At 40.5% G+C, this 17,984-nt stretch overlaps 1 protein-coding gene across 9 annotated transcripts in view; it reads right to left on the reverse strand.

Moving 5' to 3' along the window:
* The window catches only part of CPQ (carboxypeptidase Q), a 256,599-nt gene that overhangs the window by 85,396 nt on the left and 153,219 nt on the right, over positions 1 to 17,984 (reverse strand). For 6 of the 9 annotated variants that reach the window (XR_014579383.1, XR_014579384.1, XM_083823346.1 and 3 more), the window contains one exon: positions 9,790 to 9,946. Coding sequence is in view for 6 of the 9 variants with exons in the window: in XM_083823346.1 (XP_083679472.1) it covers positions 9,790 to 9,946 (157 nt within the window). In the remaining 3 variants the exon portion in view is untranslated. Of the gene's footprint in view, positions 1 to 8,050; positions 9,947 to 17,984 lie in introns of those variants that run through there. The other 3 variants (XM_083823350.1, XM_083823349.1, XR_014579385.1) reach the window with 3 other exon arrangements.

The raw sequence follows: 17,984 nt of genomic DNA on the forward strand, positions 1-17,984 counted from the left end.
TTATTCCCCAAAACATTTGGATTACCTGACTGCCTGCAGGAGGAATAAATTCTCCTCATGCTGCTTTGTTTTTTGGCTGTGTGAATTGTGAATATGCGCATTGCTAGTGACACAAATTGAAATTGACTTTTAATGAAAGCATTTGGAAAAAAGTATTTGAGGCCGTGAAGTCGTTTTGAATTTTAGTTTCACCTAAAGTACAAAGAGCAGTTTTATATAACTAAGTTCTGTTGTAATTTCCTTTAGCAAAGTGATGCAGTTAATACCACGTATCAAATCTGGAGGCAGGGGTTGGCAGGTGAAAAAGCAAGTAATTGATGTATTCAGGAGCTTGAAAACAGAGTTATCAGTAAACAGTCTTCTTAAGCCACTGGCATTACTTCAAATTCTCACTTTAATTTATACCCTGAGAAGCCTTCAGTGTCATTAATTGTATCTACTAAGGAAATGGAAAGGAAAGTAAAAGAATTTGTAATAAAACTGAACATAGAGGGAAATCCTCTGACATTTCACTAACTTGTAATACTTTATGAGGGATGACTCCTAATTATTTGTACTGAAGGCTCCGTAACCACCATGAACAGAAGCAGCATATGTAAGCTTTGTGTGGATTTTTGTCCAGAATAACGCAGAAGGGTGGAACCTAACTCTCATTTTTGGAAACAGCCAAACAACCAACACTTCAATTTTGGAATACATTCCCTCTTTACAGGCTCACGGTATTACTACGCATGATGATTTTTGTACTAAACGTTTCTATTTTTTCCTCTTGATGCTACTTTCTTGAAGTCTCTGCTCAGGTCTTTGAAGGGAAAGGTCTACAATTTCACATGCAGAGGATCCAATTTTTTAACCAACAGAAAACACTCCACAACTCCAAGGTTTCATCTGTTTTGAGGTCAAAAAACCCCACAAAATTCTGGTATGTTTTCCATTCCAAACTATGAATCAGTCACAGTGAAGTCAGGCCACAACGGTATTTAGATTCTAGCCAAGCTGTTATTGTTTAGTTGCAAAGTTAACTCACCTATGGACCGTAATTACGTGATGCCAAAACCTCAGCTGCTTTCGGGTTATGACCAAAGATAAAGGATTCCTCATTTGAACAAACAGTGTTCCGTGCTTTTGATAGCATCCAGTCTAGGAAATAGACCTTTTTTGGTTGTATTTTTCACAGATTAAATCCACACAGGAGACGTACCTGTAGGGTGTGCCAAGACCACCCAGCAAGATGGTTACCGAGTCAGGATTAGGGCTTGGGAGTTCCTGCTTTATTGTCCTATGTTAAAACCACCAGACTGAGCTGATCCGAAGGAAAAAAAGTGGCCAGAAAGCAGATTTTTACCGCATGGCAGTAAATTTGGAGCTTGTTAGAATGCTGGGGATTAATGGCAACAGAAGGATTTTTGTAGAAATCACAATAACTTTGGGAAAACTGCTTTCCCTGCTACAGTGCAGAACACCCAATACCATCTGTGCACATTTGCAAATATTTTAAAAGAAATTCCTACTGACGTGACCAATGCTTATCTGAAGCTTCTATCTTCATTTCTTCATATTTTTAGTCAGTGTAAATCAAAAGAACTCTGGGAATTCTTCCTACAGCTATTTTATACTGTGCTGATTTTTTTTTCTTTTTTTTTTTTTTTTTCTACAGAGGAATCTAAAATTGATAAGTTAAAAAAAAAACAGGTCTTAATTTCATTTTGCTATTTTACAACTAACAGAGATCTCCGAAAGCTTTAGCCGGTCACTATAACATTTCTGCAGATAGTGCAAAACTCCAAAACTTCTGTTTTAAAGGATCATAAACACCGTGCAATAAACAACGTTAGTACATTTGCAACCCCTCTGATGTTTGCCAAATCCTGATGTCTTGTATAATCTCACACCTCAAACAGATTTAGAAGTACTGCAGCAGCAACTCGACTAACCATGGCAGAAACACAGAGCAGTAAGGTTTTCCCCATCCATCACGTCACAGATGAGGATGGGAGGGATAAAGTTTTCGTTGACACCTAATAAAGCACACACAGCAAATGTTTACTCAGTTCTTCTGCTTTGAAGATACCGTCAAGCACTCCACTGACAGCCATTCCTGTTCCTGCTTGTTTAGACACAGGCCTGAAACGCAGAGATACGGAACATGAAAAGTATTCGACTTCAGTGATTTCACAGTGTGATGACAATGTCATATATTACAAATCCATTGCGAATCCAAGTTTAAAACACATACAAGTGCTGCAGTTTGAACTATAATTCAGGCTATTTGTGAGGAAAAAAAAAAAAAAGAGCCTGTGACCCCAAGCTCTTCCTGAACTTCAACCATTTGGAGTGGAAAATAAATAAATAAATAAATTTTCACCTACACACAGTCACCAAGCATGAAAACTCTCCTCCCATTTCAGTGCCATGGATGCAACAGCCCTCTGCACCCAGGGGCTGAGCGGGGTCTCTGTGGTGATCCCGCATTAGCTGTGTGGAAGGAGCTTGGGGTCAATCAATCTTCAGTTCTCTTTTCTCTACGTGAGGCCTGGGGTGGCCGCCCTTACCATGGGATATGGGGCAACCACCCAGGCTGACACGAGTGGCTGAGCTACCAACGGCTGGTTTATTATTTATAACACAAAGACCCGGTGTCGGGCACAGCTGTATCACTCTTTTCTTGCAGAACATTCCCAGCAAATGCCTGTGGTCCTCACCCCATAAATTCAAGCTTCCACAGTACTTATAGCCAGGAATATAGCACACGCAGTGTGTTATCAAACACGTAGGGGATGGAGAAATCTGGAACCACCCAGCCTCCTGCGGAGCAGCCCCTGCTGATACCAACACGCACTGCTGGGAGTTTGATCGACAGACAAGTAGACGCAGATTTGCTCTAATTTGTCCTTTGAGTTCAAGTGAATGCTCAGTGTGACATATCTGAAAGAAGATTTTAATCAAAAGCCTAGACTTCCTTCTATCAAGTCCAGTCCCTTCTATCAACTTGCCAAATGAATCCTCTATAATTAGAAATTTATGTCTCTTAATAGTCTCATTTTTACAACGTTGATAGGTTGCTGTTTAATGCATATGGTACTTACACAGAGTTTACTGAAATATTTGATCTTATACCTATGGAAACACTACTCTTTATGAGATGAACAAAGACAGGTTTCAGCAACTTCACATGCCAAGAACTAAGGTCAGCTTTTAAACAAGCTAAAGGTATTTGTACATAAAAATGCATTTTCATCATTTTATGAAGAACTAACAAGACAAAATTTTAAGGTAATTAATTCTGCTGCTCATACTTATCCTTCCAATAAGCTTCCCTTACAGCCAAAAGGACCCCTGCACGGAGGGAGAGTAATATTAAAGCCAGGCTCCGTTCCCAGCAGAGCTATATCCTGTTTACCATGCCAAAAAGGGCATATAGGAATTCACAACTAGTGTGCATTTGCTTCTCGACATTTCATGGTCGAGGTTCAGGCTACATTATAAAGACTTAAAATAAATACTGTGCAGAGCTCAGCATTGAGAATCACTGCTGAAGAGAAGCATGCACTTCCCTATAGATATTTATAGCCTTCTCTGCTTCTACGAGGAGCAATTTGGAGGGGTAGAGCAGTCAACATTTTATTTCCATTCAGAAACTATGCAGTGATTTATGCTTGTTAAACTCTGCATGGTTAAATGTCCCATGACTCGCTTTCTAGTAATTCCTTTTATTAAACTCAACTTACTGATGAGCTAAAGCTTGATAACAGGCACAGAAACAACAGCATGGCAATTTTATTTAAAAATGTAGATATTTTGTTATCTGCTTTTGAGCAATCATTAGCCTCTCTACATTGTATATGATACTAAAAGCCTTGATACTTTTCTGTCCTAGTGATAGAAATTTAAAGCAAAATCAAACATGACAACTTGAAGTATAAAAGAAACAGGAAAGTTGCTTTTAAGTACAGGCAATAAGACACAAATTCTCTGCAGCTGTATCACTGACATAATACACCCAGAAAAGGCAGGGGTAGAGATGATTTAGGGTAAGTAAAATATTGAATAATCATATTCACAAAACTGAAGTCAAAAAATTCCAGAAATTATAACACAAGTCACAAAGAACCGCAGTGAAATCACATTTTAAAGACTCCTAAATATACAGTCCATTCACAAGACTTTTTGTATTTACCAAGATGCATGCAAGTACTTTTATCTCAGCTCCAACTAAGACTAAAGAATATAGTTGCCACTCTCTTAATCCAGATTTTTATTTTATTGTATTTTTTTGGTAAATTCTGCAGGTAAGATATATACTTCGATAAAAAGCAGAAACGAAGATGTAACCTTCAGGATAAGAAAGCTTTCCTGTATTATGCATAGAGAGGGAAAGGGGTGTTGCTATGTTTGAATAGCTTTTAAGGTTCATATAAAGGGTGTAGACCTCCTTATCTTCCTTCCAGAAGTTAGTAAGTTTTTCAGATGATGGAAAACATAAAAATGACTTTCTCATCTCTTTCTCTTGAATTTGTGTACTGACTCAAAAACATCATTTTTGCACAAAATTTTACACCTCAGCTTCAAAATGATCTCAGTATAAAAAGAGAGTGACATCTCATTTACAGGCAGTACGCTTTGGGCAATGTAGGAACTTCTGTACCCTAAACTTAGCTTTAGGACTGACTGGCTGTGCGGTTTTGGGGTAAAAAATATAAATGACTTACTCTCTTTTCCCATTAAAAAAGGCTTCCCACAATAATACTGAAAAATCACCAGTAGTCTGCGGTGACTGGGAAAGAGACTTGGTCCGTGTGTGACAGTGCACAACTGTGAAATGAAATATATAAATAGCGCTATGTGTGTAATGGACGCACACACAATTGTCCCACGTCCCTCCTGGATGCAAAGTGCCATTGCTTTAAAACAGATACACGTAACGACCACTTTCTATTTCGAAATACCATTATCAGGAATGTTTCTTATTGTTTGTCATGACAAATAGCAGATGCAAATAGCAATGCAAAAGAAAATAATACAAGTAATGCATATGCAAATAGTAACTCCTAAAACACACACATTTTACAGATGAATTCTCATGTGGCTAAACATCCCTTATGTCTTATTCTTGTCTTCCAATGGGAGCTCAACTCTGCTGCGAACTTGCATTTCACATGCATCGTGAATTTTAATACTGGGTTGTTAATTCAGGCTACCCCAAGCATGAGAGAATAGGACAAACATCACTGCCACCACTGACCACTGAATCTGAGGCAGGTTCAGGTAGTGCTTCTCTGCTCACCCAGCACAGCAGAGTAAAAACCAGTACCTGAAGCCATCGTCCCTGCCTCTGTGTTATCTTGCTCTAATTTTTGTGGTCTCTCCTCTGGAGCTTCCCTCTTTAGTTTCCATACAAAGCTCTGCCTGCCAGTACCGTAGCCAGTGATAAGGGCAAGTGGTGGCCCTGATGGAGCTCTCACCAACGTGCTCTTCAGAGTCATCTCAACTGTACCTTGCAGTTCTTGAGCCCCGAGGCATAAAATGTGCAGATTTTCTCAGTCAGTCAGTCACTCCTAGTGTCCATATCACTGTACAGACACTGAGAAAGACAGAGTGAAAGACCAAAAAGCCTTGGAAAAGAAAAATGTAACATAAATAAAGGAGGCTGGTCTGTCCTGAAGTGAAATCAAACTGCGAGCCAAAAACAGAGCTGGATATTAAGCTGTCACGGAGGTCCCTGCTCCAAGGGCAAAGCAGATTAATAAGAAAGGAGGTGCCTTAAGGCCTCCATCAGGTGCTAGCCGAATGTATTTATGAAACAACTGTGATTACGTATCACAGTTCTGTAGCTGGCCAAACCTTCATACAAAGGGGCTGCAACTTCCAGAAGTAACTGCACAAAATATTACTCCTTTCTATCATACATGATCCGGCTCTCATATCATTTAGTTGAAAAGAGAAGAAACAAATTCAAGAAGCTTCTCTTCCAGAAAGTCTTGAATTTTCCCATTCGAGGGTAAGCTGCGATGCATGCATCATTAATTTCTATGCAGAAAACATTGTTCACTTCAACCAGCGATTAGTGGTAACATTTCTATCCTGTGCAGTGATGAGATTTTTATGCTAATCATTACACAGCAGTAAATTAATCATTTGGGCACATTTAGATGGTATGTATATTTCATGAGACAGATATAGATATCAAGATCAGCTTGATATTTACTCATGGTAAATGGAAGTGTCTCAAATTGTCATGGGGGAAGCATACTAACTAAATATGCAGCCAGAGATGTTTGCAGTGTAAAAGCAGAAGAACAGCTTCATCTCTTGGCCCAAAGAAATAACTCCCTTCCTTTGGTTTTAATTATTTTAAGAGGTAAAACTCTTGTGGGATCATATAAAACTAAATCATTCAAAGAGTGGCAGTGAAATTCCAATAATGTCTTGACACACAAAGGACAAAAGCAGCAAATTTGTTCCCAATCCTATAATTTTTCTTTTATTACTGGCAAAATTACCTATGTTACTTTATGCAGTATTGAAAAGAGACTTTTCATCAGCATTTGTGCTATAGTCTGGTCGGGTAAATGAATTATGTATCTGACTCGTCCCTCTGTAACTGTGTCTGAAAGCTTTGAGTTGTAGCAGAAAGGAAGCCTACCCAGGGGCCTCCCTTCTTCTCACCAGATGCAAGAGATTTGTAATACCTTCAGGAAAATGTTTATTTGAAATTTAAATTTTTTGACACATATTTAAATACTACTGCTCTTTTTTCAGCTCTAAGCTCACAGACCTTTGCAGGCAAAAAGCAATCTAGTCCAAAGCTGACAACATTTTATTTTATCAGTGGGAAACATACACATGGTCTCTTTATCTTAGAACGACGTCAAAATACTTACCAAAAGCACAAATTTATGACAGGTGACCCTGACAATGATATACACATAATATTCTCAACTACTATTTTCTCAACTGAAGTAAGACAACCAGGTTACTCAAAGATGAGAGGTGGCGTACAAGTGGAAGGGAAAATTATGTTGGTAGACCTGTATCACTTAAGAAGTTCTTTGAATTGAAAATTGATCAACTTATATATGTTTAATTGCCATAAATTGATACAGCAGAATTGCTTCACTGAGCAGGAATAATGATGAGCCATTGCACAGCAGGTACAAAAACCCACTGGGAAAGGAAAGAAATTTATTAACATCTCTCCATTTATGGAAATTTTTGAACAGGCAAGGTTATCAGGAGAGCGCTGTGAACAGCCAAAAGTTAAGATCTGAGAACTACTGCAGATCAGACCAAATAGAAGAGGTGAATCAAAAAGACCATGTCTTATTTTAATCAAAACCAGATTTTATAAGGAAAAAAAAAATATTTCTGAAAAATCAAATCCAGAAATAAAAGTTATTATATATATATAAAATGTATATATATGTATATAATACACATATATTTTATATATAAAAGTTAATTTCAGTTAATATAAAAATAAGATTGTAATCTTGATTCTTGATATATATATATATATATTTTTTTTCAAAATGTGCTCTGCAAGTATTCTATCCTGAACTACGTATCTGAAGTTGCTGTGAAGGTTAAATTTTCTTTGGGGGCACTATGGTTTTAATTTTTATGGCCTATCTATCTTATTTAACCTATGAGCCAACAAGCACGTCTTGGGATGTATTTTGGAGTCAACGTGCATACAGCATCATTGTTCTTCGCTCCAGAGAGCACTCCTGATTCCAAAGATGCTCTGCCTGACTTAAGGCAATTAAGGATTTCCTTCACCAATGAAGAAAAACACAAATAAACCCTGTTTTCAGGTGAGCACAGGTGAAGACTTGTAACAATAAATTTAACTTCACTGAAAACCCTTCTGAACCTCTGACGTAGACAGCAGCATACCTTGAGGAAAAAGGATGCAGAAGAGAGTTGATGTATTCTATGAAGGTCAAAAGGCTGGATTCAGAGACAGTTGAGGGCATGTCAGCAGTGAGCATCACTAGCTTTGCTCTTGCCAAACAAGTAAGGAAAAATGAACACACACACACACACGACATGCCTTGAAAGCATAGGACATTTTTGCCAACTTTATTTCAATACTGTTTCTTCAAAAAGAAATAGCAGAGTATCTCAGGCAGCTTTTATGTTCCTGAAACGATCTGGAGGGAAAATTGAAATATTTAATAAATGTGATGTAAAACCACTATTAGGGGGTTTATCATGGTAAACAGGTATCACAGTTATTAATTCCATAAAAATGAATGGCCCATCACTAAGCTATTGCTCAGCTACAGAACTGATCAACAGCACATGAGATTGCCTGCCATTTGGTTTAATACTCTGTGTTGTTTGTTACATCCGTTGTTTTGCATTGATTATATTGCAGCAGTTAGTCACATCAGCAAGTCTACTTGTTGTAAAATTTAAAACCACAAACAAGCACCATGTCACAAAGAAATGAGAAGAAATCATATGCTCTAAAATGTTCCCCAACACCAGTCTTTATCTGCTTTACAGAAACTTCCAAAACTCTGAATATAAAACATCTTTCAGCAGGAAGGCAAAACAAACAAAACAAAGCAAAAACAAAGCAAAACCAAACCAACCAATCTAACAAAGAAAACAACAACAAACCAAACCAAACCAAACAAAACCAAACCACAGGGTAGTATATAATAATCAAATTCCCAGGTTCACTCCTCCTTAAAAGTGCTCATGTACCAGCGTCCTCTTGCCTAAATTCCAGCAGGGAAGAGCATCCCAGCAAAGAGACAGGGGTAGCTCTGTGAATGGCTTCAGCAGCATGAACCAAAATCTGCTCTTACACTTCATTTGGACATCAGCTGGCAAGTAGTGAAGGTCACAAATCACAGCTGTGATGGCTGTCTCTGAAACAACATGGCATTTCAGAGAAAAACTGCCACACACAATTCTCTGCATGTCACTACTGTGAGTTTTCCATCAGAAAGAAAAGGACAGGCACAGATTTCCATGGGGAGGTGACCAAAGAAACACAGGAGCTGCTGCTGTCTGGAGAGCTGGAAATCCCGTTATTGACTTTCTATCCTCTAGGTCCTGCTTTATCCGAGTCTTGCATGAAGCAACCTTTATTAAGATTCAGCAGTAGGGGCTGACTGAGCTATCTAAAGCCATACCATTTTACCAGTTTGACAATTAACTGACCATTTTACTATATATTACCATTAGAACAGCTAAGGTGGCATCCCTGCGCATAGCAGGGAAGGGCTGGAACTAGATCATCTTCCAAGATCCCTTCCAACCCAAGCCATTTAATGATTCTATGATTAATTTGTCCTAGAGCCTGAAAAATACAGTATTGCCTTAAAAGAGTAAGTAGAAAAGGCTGTTTTGTTAATAGAATATCATATGAATGCACAGATTGAAAGGCAGAAAATAACTCATAAACATGTTCACTAACTCAATACAATAATTATTCTGATGCAATGAATTTATTTCCTTACATTTTTTCCTGCTGCACAGGATCAGTTTGTATAGAAATGAATATTTTACTATGACAGAGAGGTATCATACTTTCATCGAAAATTTAAAAAGCACTTAAATAAATTTGAATGGAAAATCACAAATGGAAAACATTAAAACAGCAAAAAGAATCAGGAATGTGTAAAGGAGTATGTAACTTTGAGGGAAACAGATACAATAATGTGCAAAATCAGGGTGAAAAAAAGGAATTTCCCACAGCTGTAGACCACATGCATTAGTGGACTCACAACCTTTACTGAAGAACAGAAATCTTATTTCTTGCTGTTTTATTACCTTGGCAACATCTCTTCCATGTCAGCAATTACATAGGAGACAACAGTCCAAACAGCAGCACAGAGATTCATCTGGTTTGGATCCTGAACTGTCATCGTGTCCCCTTGAGAATGATGAAACCAGAAGTATTTACTGAGGTCATCACGCAAGCTGGCACCTATGGAGAAAAATGGGCAATATTCCATTATAGGAACACAAATATTTAAAGAGGAATATAAACTTGAATCCATTCCTGCACTGTTTATTATTGAATCCACATGCAACTGTATAAAGTTCCATATAATAACTGTGCGGAGCCATGGCATGTGCCATTTGTAGGTTTTAGGTTAATTGACTTGAGGGAGCACGAGGCAGCAAAAATTCACACCGGGGAAAAGCTGCACTTCCCTGAGAGGCTTGTTTCCTCAGTAACAGTACACATCCATTTTCCTCTACGATTACCAGAGTCCAACCAGGAAAATCCATGCAATAACCCCCACGTGGCAGCACTTCCTTCTGTTCTTAATCCCGCAGAAACCGTGTCTTTAGTTGTGAGAAGCAATATCAATATTTATGCCTGCTCAGATGGCTAGTGACTGCTTCGTTATGAATCCTTTCCTTGCTGGGATCCGCGCTGAGGAAAGCTTTTGGAATCTGCTTTTACTTTTGAGCCTCAGTTCGTGACGACGCTGTGCTGTTTCACTGCAGCTTTCCAGATAGCCCGAGGTAAGCAGGGCCTACCTTCCAGCAGCTGTCAGGAGCCCTTGTCAAACAGGGGCAAGGCAAGTTGGGTGAAGGCACAGTTCTTCCTCGTCAGGAACAGCTGCCTCCCCCTGGGGCCCACGGGCACAGAAAGGACTGAGCTGCCTCAAGCTGTGTGGGCTCAGGCAGCACAAATAAAGCCTCAAAGTAGACCGAAGGCAAGAGAAGCAGAAGCTGCTGCCCCACCAGAGGCTGCAGCAGAGATGCTGGTGTGGTATTTATGCTTCTCATTCTGGCCAATCTCCTGGTCCAACCTCCTATGCCCCTCTTTGACTTCCTTTCTCGTTCCAGTTCCTTTGAGTTCATTATCTCTGCCTCTTCTTTGTGGTTTTATCACAGACTCCCAGGGTGGCTGAGGCCGGCAGGGCCCTCTGGAGCCACCCGGTGCCAGCCGTGCCCAAGCAGGGACACCCAGAGCAGGGTGCCCAGCACCACGTCCAGGCGGCTTCTGAAGGGCTCCAAGGAGGAGACCCCACAGCCTCTGGGCAGCCTGTGCCAGGGCTCCGTCACCCGCACAGCACAGAAGTGCTCCTGGTGCTCAGGGGGAGCCTCCTGGGGGCCAGTTTGTGCCCAGGGCCTCCTGTCCTGGCACTGGGCACCACTGCACACAGCCTGGCTCCGTCCTCCCTGCTCCCTCCCCTCAGGGATTTGCAGACAGTGATGAGGTCCCCTGAGCCTCCTCCAGGCTGAGCAGTCCCAGCCCCTTTCCTTCTATGAGAGCTGCTCCAGCCACTTCATCATCTTCATGGCCCTTTGGTGGACTCTCCGTGTCTCACATAACAAAGAGCCCATTACTGGACACAGCTTCCATCTTTCCATTTTATCAGCTTCCATCTGCTTTGTTTTTCTCTCAACAACCCTCCCATCCTAACAGAACTCCACACAAAAATTTGAAAATATGCTATTTGCCAACACCACTCTGATTCAATGCTTGTAACTCCTTTGTGTTGATTCATTTCCTCTACAAGCTGATCAGGGCTAGAAGGTCCACAGCTCTCTGTGTGGGAAGCACCTAGCACAGAAGATCCCTACTCCCTGGTTAGTCGTGGAACTGAGAAAACAAATTCTGATACAAGCTCAAGAGTAAGAGCTATAGGCTCCAGTCAGAAATACAGACTGAGATTACTCCTACTCTGTCAAGTAATACAGAAAAAAACAGGATTGTTTGATTATAAAGATGAAATAAATTATTCATATAAATAAATAAATATTAATATATTTATTTACACGGAGTAGAAAATCAGCATCAGATGATGAGGGCTTTGATAAATTCACGTGTGTTTGTAAGACTTACTATTATGATCCTTATTGGTTTCACTGAGATTCCTGAAGCCTTTGAAGAGAATGAAACCAACATTTCTCACAGCATAACCATACATTCCTACAACACATATGTTTTGATTGCTCACATAGTCATTCTGGACACAGTCCAGCTCTCGCTACGCAATTACTGCCATGATGGGAACTGACCTGGACTGCTTCTTTCACTGCTATTTTAGGGTGAAAGAAAAGAAAGGTAACACATTTTGTAAGTCCATCCCATATGGAATGAAGATCCCTTCATAAGAGAGAAAGACCAAATGCTGCAGCATATGGTTATACAGTTTGTGATTTCATTTTAAGAGTCTCTTCTTGCTCTTAAGAGACTTGTTTGCCACCGACTTGAACCAATGCAATCCCACTGAAGTCACTGGGTTGGTTACAGGTGCTGAAATATGTTCCAATAATTTTAGCATTGAATTTATGTCAACTCATACTCACTTTTAAAATTTTATTCTGAATTCTTTGAAATATATACAACCATAAAGTAATTGAACTATGATAAATTCTTTAACTGATGGAATTCTGCCCTACAGATGCATTATGAGTTAAGTCACCGAGGAAAATCCATTATAGTTTTTGAGCATTTTTATAAGACTCAGGGTAAAAATTTGTTGTCTGGAATTTGTAGTAGACATTCCACTAATCATAGTAATTATGGACTTAGAGAGTAGTGTTTTTTCTCTGCGAATGGTACAAGGATAAATACCCTTCCCTTTGTAATGTTTAACTCCCCAAAATGCTGAAATAGATTTGTTTCTCTAAATTGATTTAAAAATCAGAAAATGATCTAACTTTGACATCAGCAATTACTGTGTAAGAACTCCGGCAGAAGGATTTGTCAGGGAGTGTGTGAGCAGTGTGTGAGCAGAGAAAATATTGAAGGGTTCCGAAACTGGCCACATTGTTTCTTCGATGTCTTAGGCTATCATTTGAGCCACTGACCTGTAAACATCTTATGAAACTAATGAAAAGACCCCACAAAAGTAGTTTTATCCTATGTAATCAGAAACAAAAGTGAAAATCTATACTCTTAGCTTTGAATACAAGAGAAGCTCACAGGCGAGCACCTCACACAAGCCTCTAGACATGATACACCCTCAGGCACAGGTATAACTGCAAGCAATTTTCATGTCTCCTACTCCAAACTTGAGGCTCCCCTGTACTAATGTGAGTTGCCAGAAGATATTTATGGCTTCCAGAGGTCGCCAGGCTGTGGGAAGATGCTGAATATTGCCCCTTCACCAGCAAATGCATCCAGGACTGAGATGAACCTGTGCAGATGACTGTGAGGAGGGAAGTTCTGAGATACTCTGCAGACTGCAGTCATGTCGAATTACCTAAATAAAGTCAGCAGGATGCTACAGCCCTTTTTCTAAAACACTAACAAAAGAAAAAATGCCTAGAATATAAACAGTCATCCTACAGAATATAGGAGAAAGGGAGAGAAGAATTCTGCATAATGTGTCAGACAGTAAGATTTCAACATAGATCGGCTGGCTGACCATACTGGATCCCACATAGCCACTATATTATTAACCTTTCTCAAACCAAGTCTATCTGGAAGCCAAATTTGCCAATTCCAGAAGTTTTAAACACAGTGAGAATTCAGAAAAAAAAATAATCTAGATACAAAGTTCAAAACTCCATTTGCCAATTCTTTTTTCACTTAAATGATCTAAGTTTTTGTTGTTGCTGTTACTGTTTAGATGGTGACATTTCCCTCAGGAACAACAGATAGTAACAAATGGAGGTTTATTTTTGCAAGCTGCATAAGCTAGCAGTCAAGTAAAACAGATGAGTAGCCATGCCTCATAAATCTGCCAATAAATTATTCACCCATCTCCATGCTAGCCACCTACAAAGTGAATAGCATACAGCCTTACAAGAGTGCTGAAAGGTCTAATTAAGTACTTAAAAATCCTCAGAAGGGAGGCATTATGTAGGTATGCATCACGTATTTAATTCTGATTTCCAGGTGGAAACAATACTCAAACAGAAAAACAAGTGATGGGCTTGGTGCTCCACTATCCCATTTTATGGTCTTTTGCTACTTTCCTTGTGTTCCAGATTGCAGAGCAAGAACACCCATAAAGAAAAAGGGGATGTTTGCCAAACAACCCCCTTTAATCGGCCTGCTCAAAGTCTGTTCACATTTACAGTGATGCAAATCACATGAGGAACACTGCTGGCCAATAAAGAATTTACTGAGAAATTACTTCTAGCTGGATGTAGTAAATGTTATGGCATGAAAATAGGGAATGTTAAAAGCAGCTGCCAAAAATGCTGTACTTATTGTTTGACTGAATCAGAAATACTGGAAATCAAAAGCTGAAAATAATTAATCATTTACAGTTTCAGTAAGATAACACCCAGTTAATTCATAATTCCATTACAAAGTAGCAGGAATGCCTCTTCAGGACAGTGGTGCAGTTCAGCTACCTAAAGGCAGATATTTAGTGCCATTCGTGACCCCCAGTGCCTGGGGGGACCCACTGGCATGGGTCTGATGGAGGAGCCATGGAAGAAATGCCTTTTGTCTGGAGCAGCCTGCCCTTTGGTAGGACCATGAGTGTGCTTAGGGAACTACAGCACGCTCGGCCTGCTTCTCCTCGATGCAGCAAGGCACTGCCTTGCTTGGCTGACATTTGTGGGAAATGCTCGCAGAAGTTGGTCAGATGCAAATAACCACCTGATGCCTCCAACTTCGCAGCTTGGCTTTCTTTGTTGTGAGGGCTGTGGTTTTTTGTTTTGTTTTGCTGCTTTCAGCTCCTGAGATCACCTCCTTATACCTGGCCTATTAGTGAAGGTGAGCAAGCTGCTGCTGAAATTGATTCTGTGCTCAGTTGCAGAGCAGAGTCCCTTGTGCAGCACCTGCCCAACTTACTCCACAAAGGTAATATTTTTAAAAACATGTACAACCAGCATATGGTCTCTTGTGATCAAACGCCTGCTGAAAACCCAAATTGCACTGGAGGGTTTAGAGTGATACAGGTGTCATCCGAGCTGGCAAAATCATTAATCACAGGGGTTCCCTTAGCACAGCAGGCGGGTGTCCTGCAATCCAACCCCACTTCTAGGAAGCACACTGATCCTAAGCATTGCAGGCCTGCTACACACAGTTCAACCAGCCCCTCAGATATAAACATGTCTTACCTTCCCCAGGTGCTGCACCTTCCTTTAAGACTAGCCATCTCCCAAGCCTTGCCACCATGCACAAGCCGTTCTTCATGAATCAAATCACTGTCATGCAGTAGTGAGAAAAATAAGGCAATGGTGTAAAACTGCACCAAAGCAGTCATTTTATTAATGTGAATTACGGTCACTGTCACCAGAAGCAACAACCAAATATAACAACTGTTGTCTGCCGTCCTGCTGCTGCTACCGTTGCAAACCCTACTGCCCTCTCCGTCTGCTCTGTTTGTGACTTGCCTAAGGTACTGTCACGAATATGCCATCGGGATCTTGTTCCTGCTCCCAGATGGTGGCTACCTCATGGAGCAGGAGTAATATCCGCCTCCTTCTGTGCTGCTGCACCGGGGGCATCATCCCTAGGAACCGTATCTATCCATCTGGAGCTCCTTGATGGAGAGAGTCAGAGGAAGGGCCGCTGAGATCATTAAGGGCCTGGAGCAGCTCTCCTGGGAGGAGAGGCTGAGAGCTGGGACCGTTCAGGAGATTTCCTCAGTACCAAATGGAAGGGGGATGAAAAAGAGGGAGACAGACTCTTCTCTGTAGTACCCACTGACAGGAGAAGAGGCAATGGGCACATGAAAAATAAAACACATGAAAATCTATCTGTGCATGAGAATCCCCTTTTTATTTTTTATTTTCCACTATGAGGGTGTTCAAACACTGGCACAGGTCATCCAGCCAGGTTGTGGAGTATCCTTGGAGTACCTTGGAGATCCTTGGAGATACCCAAACCCTGACTGGACACCGCCCTGGGCAACCTCCTGTAGCAGACCCTGCTCGAGGAGGGGCGTTGGACCAGATGGTCCCAAGAGATCCCCTCCAGCTTGACCCGTTCTGTGTGACTCTGTAACCCTTGGTGCCATTTCCTTGGCTAATTCAGGCATCTCCTACAATGGACGCACCATAAACAAATGGTGTGTCCATTGTAGGAGATCTTATCAATGTTTATAAATACCTGAGGTGTGGGAGACAGAGGGATTTGGCCAACCTCTTTTCAGTGGTTTGCAGGGATAGGACAAGGGGCAATGGCCACAAGATGGAGCCCAGGAAGTTCTGCACCAACATGTGAAAGAACTTCTTCACGGTGAGGGTGACGGAGCTCTGGAACAGGCTGCCCAGGGAGGTTGTGGAGTCTCCTTCTCTGGAGATATTCAAGGCCCGTCTGGACGCCTACCTGGGCAACCTGCTCCAGGGAACCTGCTTTGGCAGGGGGTTGGACCCAATGATCTCTGGAGGTCCCTTCCAACCCCTACAATTCTGTGATTCTGTGAAATTCTTCAGTTCTCTCTTTCATGTCTTAAACTCCTTTCACGAGTCTCTGCATAACCAGCTATTTTACACACAGTTTGATGCACTGCATAAGGCAGGTAAAAGCAGCTGCTTTGGTAATTGATACTGACAATGTATTTTCAGTAATCAGCTGTGTAAGAGTATCTTGATGAAAATCCACAAACATGCGTTGAGGAATTCTGAAAAACAGCCCGGCCTTTCTGGCTTCTGATCTCAGCATGAAATGCACACTGTGAATATTAATTGGCTGCTGAGCGGAATATTTACCTGACTTACAACGTACCTACATTAAACACCAATTCTTCACGTGTTAATAAAGTGTATGGCACATTTTTTTCTTGCCAACTTAATAAGATGACACACTGCTGTAGCAGGAAGAGGATGAATGAATCACAAAATGAATGATGAGCGTTGTCAGTTATGACCACTGCTTCTTGTCAGTCACAGTCAGACACACTGCTGCCTTCATATACATTGCTGTAATAAGTCATCACTGGAATTACTCTGTGGCCAGATATTTTAGCATTAAAATTATTTTTCATTTGTGCAAACGATGACTGGAAAATTAGTTATTATGAGCATGATTGGAAAGGTAGTTTCCATAAAACCCAGGTATCTTCAAGGGGGAAAGCATATAATATCTACAGAGTAATTTTTCAATGCAAAGTATTTTGCATTAAATTCCTCCCTACATTTGTTTTCATTTTTATAAATACACCACATAGAATTTGGCCGAAGGAAGCCAAATGTGAATCCTGAAGTCAGTATGTCTGCTGTACAGCCCTGTCAATGACCTCACAGTTGTTTTTGCTTTCAAGAAAACTTTGCCACACAACTATTCCATTAAACTTCCAGATAAAATTGGAAATTCCCCAATGTTTGTGTAAGGTCTCTTGGGTGTGCTGGGTCTTCAATACTACGGTTAGATCTTTGGGATACTGACCTCTACGTGTACATTGCCATATATAGTGAAGTTAATACGTTAATGAATTACAACAACATATAAGCAATGTGTAACTTTTTTAGGTTTCATTTTACAGTAGTCCCTAGAGGGGATGACAGAATTGCCACTCCACTGTTTCACACAGCATATATACCTCTCCAGAAAAAAAAAAAAAAGAAAAAAAAAAAAAAGAAAGACTCCAGCTCAGAAGAGCATACACTCTAAATAGACCAGAGGGACTGCAGGGTGAGAGAGGCATGCAGAGATGAAATGGCACATTCATTTTCTCACAGCAGCTGAGAAAGGAATAAATGTTAAACATCTGAGCCTAGACCAGTGCCCTGTTGAGCAAGCTATACTACCTCCTAACAGCAAAGTTGGAAATGCCTCAACAGAGGATATTTTGTCCAATGTTTCCAAAAGTTTATGAAGCTAAAAAAAAAAAAAAAGCTTTGCAAGATTACTTGTATGTGCACATCTCACACATTCCAAGTACCTACTTGTTCTAGCTTCATCTTAGTGTCAAGACAAACCTGCAAGCTATCAAAAGAACTGCTGATAGCAAGATGTAAATACAAATACCTGATCTGAAACTTTATTTTTATTTCTGCACTGATTTTCCTGTCCACAAAAGACAGGCTCCTTTTTTCATCTATTGAAGATTGCTTTTGTTTCCTGGTTTTTCCATGAGACATAAGTAAAACTC

This window comes from Anser anser (assembly GCF_964211835.1).
Source record: "Anser anser genome assembly, chromosome: 2".
Taxonomy (NCBI): Eukaryota; Metazoa; Chordata; class Aves; order Anseriformes; family Anatidae; genus Anser; species Anser anser.